The 10,806-nt window shown below is 34.4% G+C and overlaps 2 protein-coding genes across 2 annotated transcripts; one reads left to right on the top strand and one right to left on the bottom strand.

Moving 5' to 3' along the window:
- The first annotated feature begins 355 nt into the window (after positions 1-355).
- Positions 356-5,708, top strand: LOC112569590. Its single transcript, XM_025247413.1, has 5 exons — positions 356-359; positions 980-1,032; positions 2,100-2,174; positions 2,814-2,869; positions 3,849-5,708. The coding sequence occupies exons 2-5, from the start codon at positions 1,023-1,025 to the stop codon at positions 4,008-4,010; spliced, it is 303 nt and encodes a 100-aa protein (XP_025103198.1). The 5' UTR covers positions 356-359; positions 980-1,022; the 3' UTR covers positions 4,011-5,708.
- Positions 5,709-6,564: 856 nt separating this feature from the next.
- Positions 6,565-10,806, bottom strand: LOC112569589. Its single transcript, XM_025247412.1, has 5 exons — positions 10,458-10,806; positions 9,612-9,965; positions 8,974-9,255; positions 7,937-7,988; positions 6,565-7,190 (listed from the first exon to the last, which is right to left on the bottom strand). The coding sequence occupies exons 1-5, from the start codon at positions 10,648-10,650 to the stop codon at positions 7,181-7,183; spliced, it is 891 nt and encodes a 296-aa protein (XP_025103197.1). The 5' UTR covers positions 10,651-10,806; the 3' UTR covers positions 6,565-7,180.

Genomic DNA, 10,806 nt, shown 5'->3' on the forward strand with positions numbered 1-10,806 from the left:
AGACTGAAAGTAAGTTATTTAATAATAGTTATCAATTTCTTATTAATTATTATTTTGCCGTGGTTATTTCAACAAAATTGTTGACATTAAATTGCATAGCTCCATTATATGTTCTTTATTTGTTATTTACAGCTGAAATCAAATCGTTTTGTCACACTCGATAAAAAGGAGTGCATGTGTGGGTAAATAGCTTGGCAGTGTTCAAGTTAATATGTCACATGACTTTATTAAGCTTAAACCGACAGAACTTGTGAAATATACGCAAAGCAATGTGTCTATTGTCTTTTTTAAACTAAAATGTTTATCGTTTATTTTTAAACAAATTTTTCTGTTTCTTTTGTACTAGACAGAGGGATCAGGTGAGTATTCTTTTTACAGAATTTTAATAGTATTTCCTGTAAATAATTTTTTTATATGTTGTTATAGTAACCTCCTAAAAGAAATACACTCCCTGATGATCGCTCTCTCATGTATCAACAAAAGTTTTGATGTAGAATTACATTTTATAATCATTAATCAGTATATACTGTATAATCAATTTATAGAGACTGCAATTGCATTCTGTACTAAAACGTGCATCTACACAAGTTGCCAATATACCAACACAGCCCACTCTCAGCAATGTTGAATGACTAAGTGTACATAGTGTTTCTGTACTGCTAGATATGTCTTTAAAAAAAGCCTACACAATAATGTGATTAAAGACAAAAAAGTCAACAATAGACTGTCAATACACCACTTGCTCATACAATTATAAATAGCTGCCTGTGTATTTTCTCACAATCAAGCTTTACATTAGTGTTTTATGCTTTATCCTCCCGTGTGATAAGTGTTAAAAGGGCAACAGATAAAAGTGTCATTTATTATCAAAAAGCAAAGCAATTTCGTGGTTTCTTCAGTCAATATAAGAATCTAATTTATGATTTGAATATCTTCAACACAGAAACGTCCTCAGTGTAAACAAATAACTTCTTTACAGGGATAGAGATGAGAGCAGAGTTTCAACAGAAAATGTGCGGGAAATGTTTACACGTAAGTGGCTCACATACTTCTTAAACTGTAATAACATAGGCATTTTTTGGTGTGGTTGTTCCTTCCTTGTAATTCTTTCACATACTTCCTCCGTCTTTCTTTTATATTATGACCTTTTCTTCCCCTTTTTTTATCATTGTCGAGTACAGGGTGTCGCGTGTGGGAAGAGTGTAGTAAGGTTTCTGGTTCTTCTAAAAGCAACTTTTACAGGCCTTGCGTGCAAAGTTGGGGAATTTGTCATTCTCCAGCAGACTAATTGGCTTCTCCGGAAACGCAGAGATGTCCAGCGGACAATCCCAGCGGCACGAAATAGTTGATGACTAGTTGCCAATCACCCTGTCTGTCACATCAGGTGGAAATAATATGGTTCCCCAATAACATCTTTTTTTTAACTGACCAAATTGACGTATAGTTATTTTTCTGCCTGCTGGGATCTGGAGGGGTTTGTACATCGTTGCAGAATTGGCATGAATCAGGGTTGGGCGGCCACTTTTGTATTTAGTTCGGGTGCGAAAATTTGGCGGTAGGAACAGGTATGTTTCGGAAAGATTTATGCCGGTTTGGTGGTGACGGTTGCCCTGAGAGTTATGGTACGTTGTATTCAAGTGTTGACGTGCAGCTAATTTTCCCTTCCAAAATCAGAGAAATAAGGAAACTTCGTTTTGAGCATTGAACTCCAAGTGTGCATGGTGTTTTGTAACAACTAACCCGTAGTTTATTGCGCGTGTGTTATTACTGCTTTTTTTACAATAAATTGCACCTTTGGATAATTGGAAGTAAAAGAACTCAAATAAGTGAATAGTACATAAAACGTATTTTAAAGAAAGGCACTTTAGTAAAAAGAATGAATACCCTTAGCTAATACAATACAATGTTTAACTGAATTGCGTTAATAAATAAATGGAGAACAAAATGTCTACAAAAAGAAAGAGCATAGTATTTTTGTCATAATATTTTTAAAACAAATGTGCTAGCGTTTGAAGATCATAAAGAGGTTTTAAAGACAAATTAAGTGTACACAGATTGAAGAACCTTTAACATTTATACATTAGTACTTAATTTCTCAGGAAACTCTTCAACAGAAGCAACCGAAAATGATTATACCTCCATGGTTGTCCAAGAAAAAATGCGCCAACAACAAGGTGAGACATAGTGATTATAACCTTCCCAGTGAGACAGAAAGGTGCAGAAAGGTAATCCCACTTAAAATAACTTCCATTTTTAGCACAAAAGCACATCGAGTCTTCCACAATAAAAGTTATTCTCATTCTTTTTCTTTATCCAGAGAGACTGTGGACAAAGTAACTCGCACGTCTCTCTAACACAAATTCAAAAAGAAGAAAATATTATACGAAATATTTAACTTGCATCCTAGAAACATACGCTGACTGTAACTGCTGTAAATGAAAATATTGTGACTTCTTTAACATCACTTTTATCTTCTTTAATGACTATTGTAATAGTTAACTGAAATTGAAATTTTCTCTCGATAGGTCCACATGTTGTTTACAAAAAAGAAAAATGCATGTTCTTAAATTCGCTGAAAGAAAAACATATATCAAAATACTAACTTTACTTAAAGTATGAAAAACTGAAAAGTGTAAGTCGGGAAAAACGCGATGGACTTTTGTGTAGGAAATATCAGATAGCAACTTAAAGAAAAAAAAAACAAAAAAAAAAAAACAACATCCGAAGCAGCAATAACCTCCACTAGTTAGATTCTGTACTTAGTAGGATAATGAATGATGATAGGTGATGCATTATTTTCGAATTTTTTACAGGTGTGAAGACTGATGTTGCTGAAGTCGCAAATGTTGGTGCATCAGCAGAGATAATGGTAAACATTCAGCTTGTTTCAGAAGGTGTTACACGGTCACTAATAGCGTTTTGCTTAATGTTTAATCCAGTCTACTGTGCATCGGATAGGTCACCCTGAAATTGTAGTACAAGAATATTTTGACATCATCCTGTCTGAAAATAAAACCGAAACGTAGATATGACTACTTAAGTAAATCTGTCAACCATTAAAATATCGTTAACTTATTTATGGTTGCAATATTTAACTAAAAGTGAAACAAAAAAAGACAATATTTTATGAGTGGTTGAAACTAGCAGTTTGTTTCCTTGGCAGCACATTAACTCTTTGACAATTTATATTCTTGTTTATTATTTTTATGCACAGTACACTTTTGAGGCTAAAACAGACTCACATTAATCGTATGATCTGTACGTTTTTTTCCTTTTATTTATTTTTTTGTGTGTGTGTTTTGTTGTTCTGCGTGCTTTTCTTGATAAGACTGACTTCATTTCCGTTCGCATTTAACAAGTAATATTTTAATGGTTCGCTCTACACTAGTGACCAACACATGGTGTGGTGACTAAATTGATCAGACGTGTTTAATTATCTTTCTAATGAGCACTTAAGTGATAATGTTTGACTAAACTTCATTAGATAGTTTTGTTTCCATTGCATACTCGTAATGAGCGAATATCAAAACAATTTCATCTGCATAATCTCTGTCGAAATGGATTGATAACACATAGAACACGCTGAAAAATCAAATTAATGGATTCTTATACTTCTAGCTAAAACCATCTAATTTAAAATATTTGTAATATGAGTTTGTGACCTTCTAATATTTGAAACATGTGGACTAACTTTGCCTTAACAAGAAAGTTGACTGATTTTTATATTTGATGATCACAAACAATACCAAGACAAGTAATGCAGAATGTAAGCAAATTTGCAACTTGTTTATTTACAAGCGTTGAGAAACACTGATAGTTATTATCTGATTTTATCTCACTTATAACAGGAGGCTTCGTCTATATGCCGCCATAAACGTTCAGATGGGTTGATTTACGGAGACCTGGACTTTACAACCACCAGTGTTAGTGATACAGTCAATGGCACCATGTTGGAGACTGAGTACGCTGCACTCAACTTCAATGCCATTGTTCCTCCACCACGTGACTAAAACAAAGGACCAATAAAAAAGAAATAGAAGAAAAAATATTTTTAAAGAAGGTTTAAAATTGATATCAAGAATATTTAACATTTTTGTTATTTAGATGAAAGAAGTGTTTTACTTTTAGCAGAAGTCACTTTGAATACAAATTTACTTTTCCTGTATGTTCAATTGAAAACGCAACAGGATGGCCATATAGTTAACTGATGATGTTGCTAACATATCTAGTACGAATGATTTAATGGGACAAATCATGACTGGTAAAACAAATCACTCTTGGTGTAAATAGTTTTGGTTAGACAATTATTCAAACTTTTCTTTGGAAGTTAAGTCAGTGTATAGAATAACTTTCCATCTTTAAATGTGTCCACTGGATATTGCATTTTGAAATGAATAGTTAAATAAGAATTATTAATAAATTATTTCTGAAATGTTTTCTATATATACATATCAGTTCCTCTATGGACAATGAATATCAACAGTTAAGGACGTTTTCTATTTTACACATAAGGCTAGAGCTAGATAAAGTGTGGACTTATCAGCTACTTTCACAGCAAATAGCTTATTGCAAGCTGCTTAAAGGAGTTGTTAAATCTTCCCGATGTGGGAAAAACTGACAAAATGACCGAGATTTGCCGTACAGAAGGTTTTGAGTATATGTTAGAAAATTTAGTGAATACTTTATTATTATTATCTCGCACAGCTGTTTGTGTGTATATTTATATTCAAAGAAAGATTTTGACTTGATAGTCTACTACATACACACACGCATGTATGTGCGGGTGGATGTATAATTATTTAGACCAAACAGATAAGGAAGTATGAGTTGACAAATATCTGTACTGTTAAAATTCTATAAACTCGAGTTTATACCGCCCTTGTCCTGTATAGCAAATACCTACAATTATTTTTTTTTAAATCAGGTTTTGAATTTCCAATGATGTTGGGATTCCACTATTAGCACAGTTTTTAAAATATAAGAAACTGGGTATCAATTTAACTTTCTGGTGTGATAGCTACACCATCTGCATAAACATGGTCAAGACTTTTTACTTTAAATATTTAAGTTTAGGAGTGTCTACTTTCAGTATGGGATTATATCAAGACATCTACTAGACTTAAAGAATTAGCTCTACGGATATCTGTTCCTATTTCAGTTCTAAGAACGGATGACATACGTAGCTGGGGTGTGTGGTTCATACCCGGACTAGTCAGTAATCCATCCTAATCTTAATGCTCAATCCTACTTCTGATGGAAGGAGTTTTCCTCACTTCGATAAACGAGAGAAAACTAAACGAATATTATTCACAAATGTTATTTCGCCAATATGATGGTTTCATAAACTTATAAAATGTGTTATTTGTCTTCTTTGACCTGTCTTTGTATTGTTTTCAAGATATAGCTGTAATTAATTCTCTTTCTGCAATAAACTTCATGAGACAAAGGCATGTGTTTCGTTCTGTTATGGCCATGCCATAGTACTAGCTCAGAATGCAATGTCTATTGTCCCTCTAATCAAATACCGAACCAAAACATATTTCTGTCTACCTTAGAATTGGATAAAAACACGCAAAAGCAAAGAGGTGGACAGATGTCCATACGGAACACTAATAGCGCAATGTGAAGATTTTTCCCTTTACAATTTCTGGTAACAAAGCAGACAGGGAGAGTATGATTCTCTTTGCATGTGGTTCTTTTTTTCCAATAAATCTTCAATTTTTCTTAGTAGACAAAAAAAAAAAAAAAAAAAGAAGAATGTAGAGAAATTGGAAACCACTTAATTTAAAACATTTTCTATGTTTGTCATCTTACTCTTCTTCTCCGCAATACACACTATTAGAACAACACAAAAATGCTGGACAACTAAACCACACACATACACGCACTCACAAACACAGAGAATTATTTATTGGATATACTATAGTAGAAACATGGAAGAAGATAAGAACTGTGTGTTTGTTCCTAATTCTCTTGATTTTCTGTCAAGCCGCTTTTAGCTTTAGAAGAGGGTTGTTTCAGCGAAAGGGCAGCTCAAAGTACACTGTACATCACTAAGTTCAATTTCCTTGAAACCTTTCCTTAGAAGAGACTGCACCGTTTGTTCACTTCAGTTCAGCCATAAGTTTCAGTTTGATTAATCACCTTAAAGGATTGACACTGCGCCTGTTGTTTAAACAACAAACCTACGCAATGTTCTTTCTCTCTCTTGTTTTTCGGTTTGCTATCAAGGATTACATACTGGTGTGAGTTGATGAAAACTTTTCAAAATAAACAAAATGTATTAAAAAATCATATGCGCGAGGCTATTCCCCCTTTCTTCTCATGTAAACACACACACGCACACACTAAAGATATAAATAATGTAATATAAATACATTGAAAAGTCATTTTAATGTAAGAAAAACATACCAACTGTTCTAAAAAGTTGGTCACACAGACATCACGTGAGAATCATACAAGCCAAGATCTGTAACCTAAAGGTCAATAAAAGGTTTGTTAATTTTCGTAAAGTATGAAAAGACCTTGTCGCCAAAAACACATTTAAAGTCTTCAAGTGTATGACAGACATATAAAACATATTATTTGTTAACAAGTAAAAAGCATAAAACACAACCAGCGTTCTTCTGGAAGGAAGATGTTATAATTAGGTTTTAAAGTTTCAAAAAGAAACAATGATCTCATTGCTTGATTTCCTTTCTTTCTTCCTTTCATTGTTTTTTCTTTCATTTTTTTTCCTTGCATTTTTTCGCTTTCAGTTTTCATTTGTGCTTGTTTCGACTATTTTAATCAGACATGAAAAGTAGCAGGAACAAATAAATACGCGGTACAAGATAAGTACAACAGCCAAACCTCTGAGAGGAAAAAAGACCTTTGCCCTAGTCTACTGCCCATGACCTGGAAAGTTTAATCAAAATAGTTTAATTTCTTATAACTTTGGTCGATTAAGAATCTATGAACAACATTTACTGGGAAATTTAGCTTTCCTGGCGTCTTTTCTTTCAAAATTTAACTCGCACAGGCCTACCATTGAGATCGTCCGAAACTAGCCACACCTTTAGCCTTTTAATGCCGACTCTGTGTACAAGCTGATACAAATGTCCATCATTCAATTTCGTTTGTCTTCACACATTCTTGGCAGTGGTAACACAGGCTCAAATGTCGATTGCTCGTTTATGTTCTATATAAATCTGCAAACCAAATAATAATAATAATAACAATCATCATCATCATCATCGTCGTCGTCGTCGTCATGTTTATTTACAGAGTTCCAGCTAAGGCGGACATAAGGTGTTTTAAGTTCATGTAATTTATTTTGTATAACTCATACCTATGACACTTACAGACACGAACACACACAGAGGTTGGAGGGAACAGGATTACCGCAGGAGCCCATGATGCATACCCATGCAAATAGGAGTCTATCCAAATGTGTTTCAGAGTGTTTACCAAGACCCCGGACTCTCATGGCAACAGGAGATTTAGCTTTTTTTTTTACCACCTATCCCCTTATTTAAATGGTAGAAAGAAAGAGATAGAGAAGTAATGCAGGGGTAATGTATTCACAAACGTATTTGAATCTGACGGGTCTGAGTCCCTTACTACTATAGGCGATGCTTTTTTGGTCTACACACCACACCATTTCCAAGTACTGGCGAAATCCTGCGAAACTCTCTGACTTCCAAAGATTTAGTTAAGTTTTCCTTTTACTGATCGTCTAATGTAGGGATTAGAAACAGCGTTTGTATTAGCACTCAGAGGAAGAAAGCAAACATTAGAATAGGTCAGTAATAATTCTTTGCAGTTTAGTTGGAAATCAGCTATCAATGGCTGCCACATAATATAATGTAGAAGATCTACTGGGGTAGAAAAGAGACATAAATACAAAATATCCCAAATAATTAAACAGTTAAAAGTATAATAGTAGCAGGCTCACTTTTGCTGGTTTTGTAGTGTGAAATAAATCGGAGTCTTACCTGCAACAACAGCTGTAAATAAAAACAAAAATTGAAAAATATGCTAATTATTCTTTAACCACATTTTACCATTCATGTTGTTTCTCTCCTCTTGCCTTATTGTTCACTTTCTTTCTCGATACAAATCATATAAATCAGTAAAGTTATTCTTTGTACTTAGTGAAAATTGAAGCTGCAGCAGGTGTAAAACGTTCTTTATCATTCACCTGCGTTTGCTAGCAAGTGTGAGTTCTGTTGCTCATTTATTGTAGACTAGGTTTATAAAGAACACCTTCAGTACATAAATATCAGTATTTAAATAAAAAAATTAATAAATAAAAATTTTACCTGTTTGTGTTCAACAGTGTCTATTCATATAGTTAATTTTCAGAGAAATTTCTGACGGTCATCATGAACTCTTGAACAGCATTTCCTGATAATTTGGATATTTCTTTGCTTTTGATTTCAATAGCCGAGTTTACTCGTGTCCGCAATTTGTGGATGACATGGAAAATACCCATTGACAGCAAAAACTTCATATACGGAATAAATGGATCCTCTTGACTTACTCTGACTCAAAAATGTTTTTTTCTCTGCAAAGTGTAGGTGAATTAAATGGCATCATGTTCAGCTTATGAAGCTTATTACCGTTCTTATTTTTCTGATCATCTTTTCGTTGGCGTATAAAACTGGTTTCTTTAGTACTAAGTAAGCAACTTCTTTTCGCATCGGAAGAGACAAAAGACAAAGACGAGTGTGCGTTCACACACGTCCTCAGGTACACCCACACCCACACCCAAACGTTATGTACGGAGACTAAAACCCTCATCTTTTCCGGGTGTATTATAAAATTTGTCTTAACATAGTAACCCCAACTTATTGTTCATCAATTTTGATGCCATACGCCTTTTTATCAATCCCAACATCGACATGCGTATCTACATTAACTGAAAGATGATCCAAGTTGACCTTTTGAACATTTATTTCATTTTGTTTTGGCTAGTTCTAGACTACCTACACTTGGCAAGAAGTGTCACTGATGTGTTCTTTTCCGAACCAGTTCCTTCACATCGAACAAGGGGCCAGTCATCTTGACATCTGACGGTCACTGAATGTATGAGTTGTTCTTCTGATCTAGAAACATTTATTTCTTTTCCAGTTTTATCCAACAGGAAGAAGACAGTTTGAGGGTTTCCCTTGTCAAACGAGCAGGAAATGTTAACTTCTTTTCCCTCATTAATAAGATAGTTGCCATTGACCTCGTTTTTATCTATAGTGAAGCTTGAGACTTTGGGTGGATCTGGAAAAATAACAGATATCACACAGAATAAATCAACAACATTGTTACAGATGGAACACGTGACACCTAGCGTTTTATTTCATAATTTTGGTAAAAAACAAAGTATGTTAAGTAAAAAAAAAATTGACACCCAGTTTGTTAATGACCCTAATCATACGAAAACACAAATACAGTGTTCAATTAAAACTTATTTAATTTCAGGTGTTAAACAAAGAATAAAAGAAATTATAGAGTCAAGGAAATATCCCTGTCCCCATGTGTGTGTGATGGATGCACAAATAAGGAGACAGCGATGAAAAACGAGGAGTAGTTAAAGAAAAGAATTAAATGTAAGACAGACAGAAAGAGATACTTACACAACACAGTAAGATTCTTTCGTATGAAGGTAGATGAATCAGAGTGTGTAGAAATCAACTCCCACTCAATCTGCACGTGAGAACGGTTCACTGTTCTGTTCAGCTCTGCTGGACCTGTCGGGCTGATGCACCGAACTGACTTCCCTGGTCTCTCAGTACACGTGTCATTCCAGTAGGTAATCGTCCCGTCATACTCTAGACTTCCGGTCTTCGTCCTGGTGTGAACAATTATTTTGTGTGAAGTATTCGACTCCTTACAGGTCGACATGTTCACCCAGAACGTCACGTGGAAAAAGTGATTTTCAACAACCGACAAGTCTTCTTCTTTAAAATGGTGAAAAGTCAGTTCAGCACCTACAATATACATTGTAAACAAACTGTTTATAAAAACTTTTATCAGAAACATAATTTATAGAACAACAAGCTTCTTTTCCAAAGTAAGTGTAATTCTAGAAAATAAATGTTTAGTTCATTAGCTAAAATTTCTGACGGAGTTTTAACGTAAAGTACGTTCAAGATTCTACATCTGCACAGTGATTATGGTCATGAATATTTTTAGACTGCTTACTACATAAGTATGGTGTTAAAGAAGACCATGAAAGTCAAATATCTTGGCTTAAGACATTTTTTGCTATTAATATACATCGTAGATCAAGTCATTTAAAAATGAAAGAATATCATCAGTTTAGTATAATTTATAACATGTAAAGAAAGTAACAAAGCTGAAGAAAGAAATCTTAAATAGCCTGACAGAAACTAAACAATCTGTTAGTATCAACTGATATGTAGATGTGTCGGGGTTATTTACATCTTCAGTTTGAAGATTAACAGGAAAAATAAACTTACAGGCTTGCAGTGGAAGTGTTTGGTGCATCAACAACAAGACATGAGCGACACATGTGGTGGTTGAAGCTGGAGACATTATCGGCCTGTAGTTGTGATGGTGGGGAACTGATGAGATCGAAGCCTGAGCTCCTTTCACTGGGGCAGTGTTTCCCGCACTACCAGCCCCTACTGGTCCTTTCAGGTCGCCAGTCATTAGCTTATAAACTTTGATTGATTAATCTTCAGCAACCAATAGAAACAAGAAGACACTGTTTCTTACAGTCTTTATACACGTATCTCTATCGTGACTTTCTAGCACTGTTCCCTTTCCCATGAAAGATAACTCCAATCAACAAAATGATTCTCGGAC

This window comes from Pomacea canaliculata, linkage group LG7, assembly GCF_003073045.1.
Source record: "Pomacea canaliculata isolate SZHN2017 linkage group LG7, ASM307304v1, whole genome shotgun sequence".
Taxonomy (NCBI): domain Eukaryota; kingdom Metazoa; phylum Mollusca; class Gastropoda; order Architaenioglossa; family Ampullariidae; genus Pomacea; species Pomacea canaliculata.

Coding starts and splice junctions, on each gene's coding strand:
- LOC112569590 (XM_025247413.1), top strand. Junction 2,175..2,813: donor AAAAATGCGCCAACAACAAG/GTGAGACATAGT, acceptor AATTTTTTACAG/GTGTGAAGACTGATGTTGCT. Junction 2,870..3,848: donor GTGCATCAGCAGAGATAATG/GTAAACATTCAG, acceptor CACTTATAACAG/GAGGCTTCGTCTATATGCCG.
- LOC112569589 (XM_025247412.1), bottom strand. CDS start 10,650: ATGACTGGCGACCTGAAAGGACCAGTAGGGGCTGGTAGTGCGGGAAAC. Junction 9,966..10,457: donor AACACTTCCACTGCAAGCCT/GTAAGTTTATTT, acceptor TGTATATTGTAG/GTGCTGAACTGACTTTTCAC. Junction 9,256..9,611: donor AAAGAATCTTACTGTGTTGT/GTAAGTATCTCT, acceptor TTATTTTTCCAG/ATCCACCCAAAGTCTCAAGC.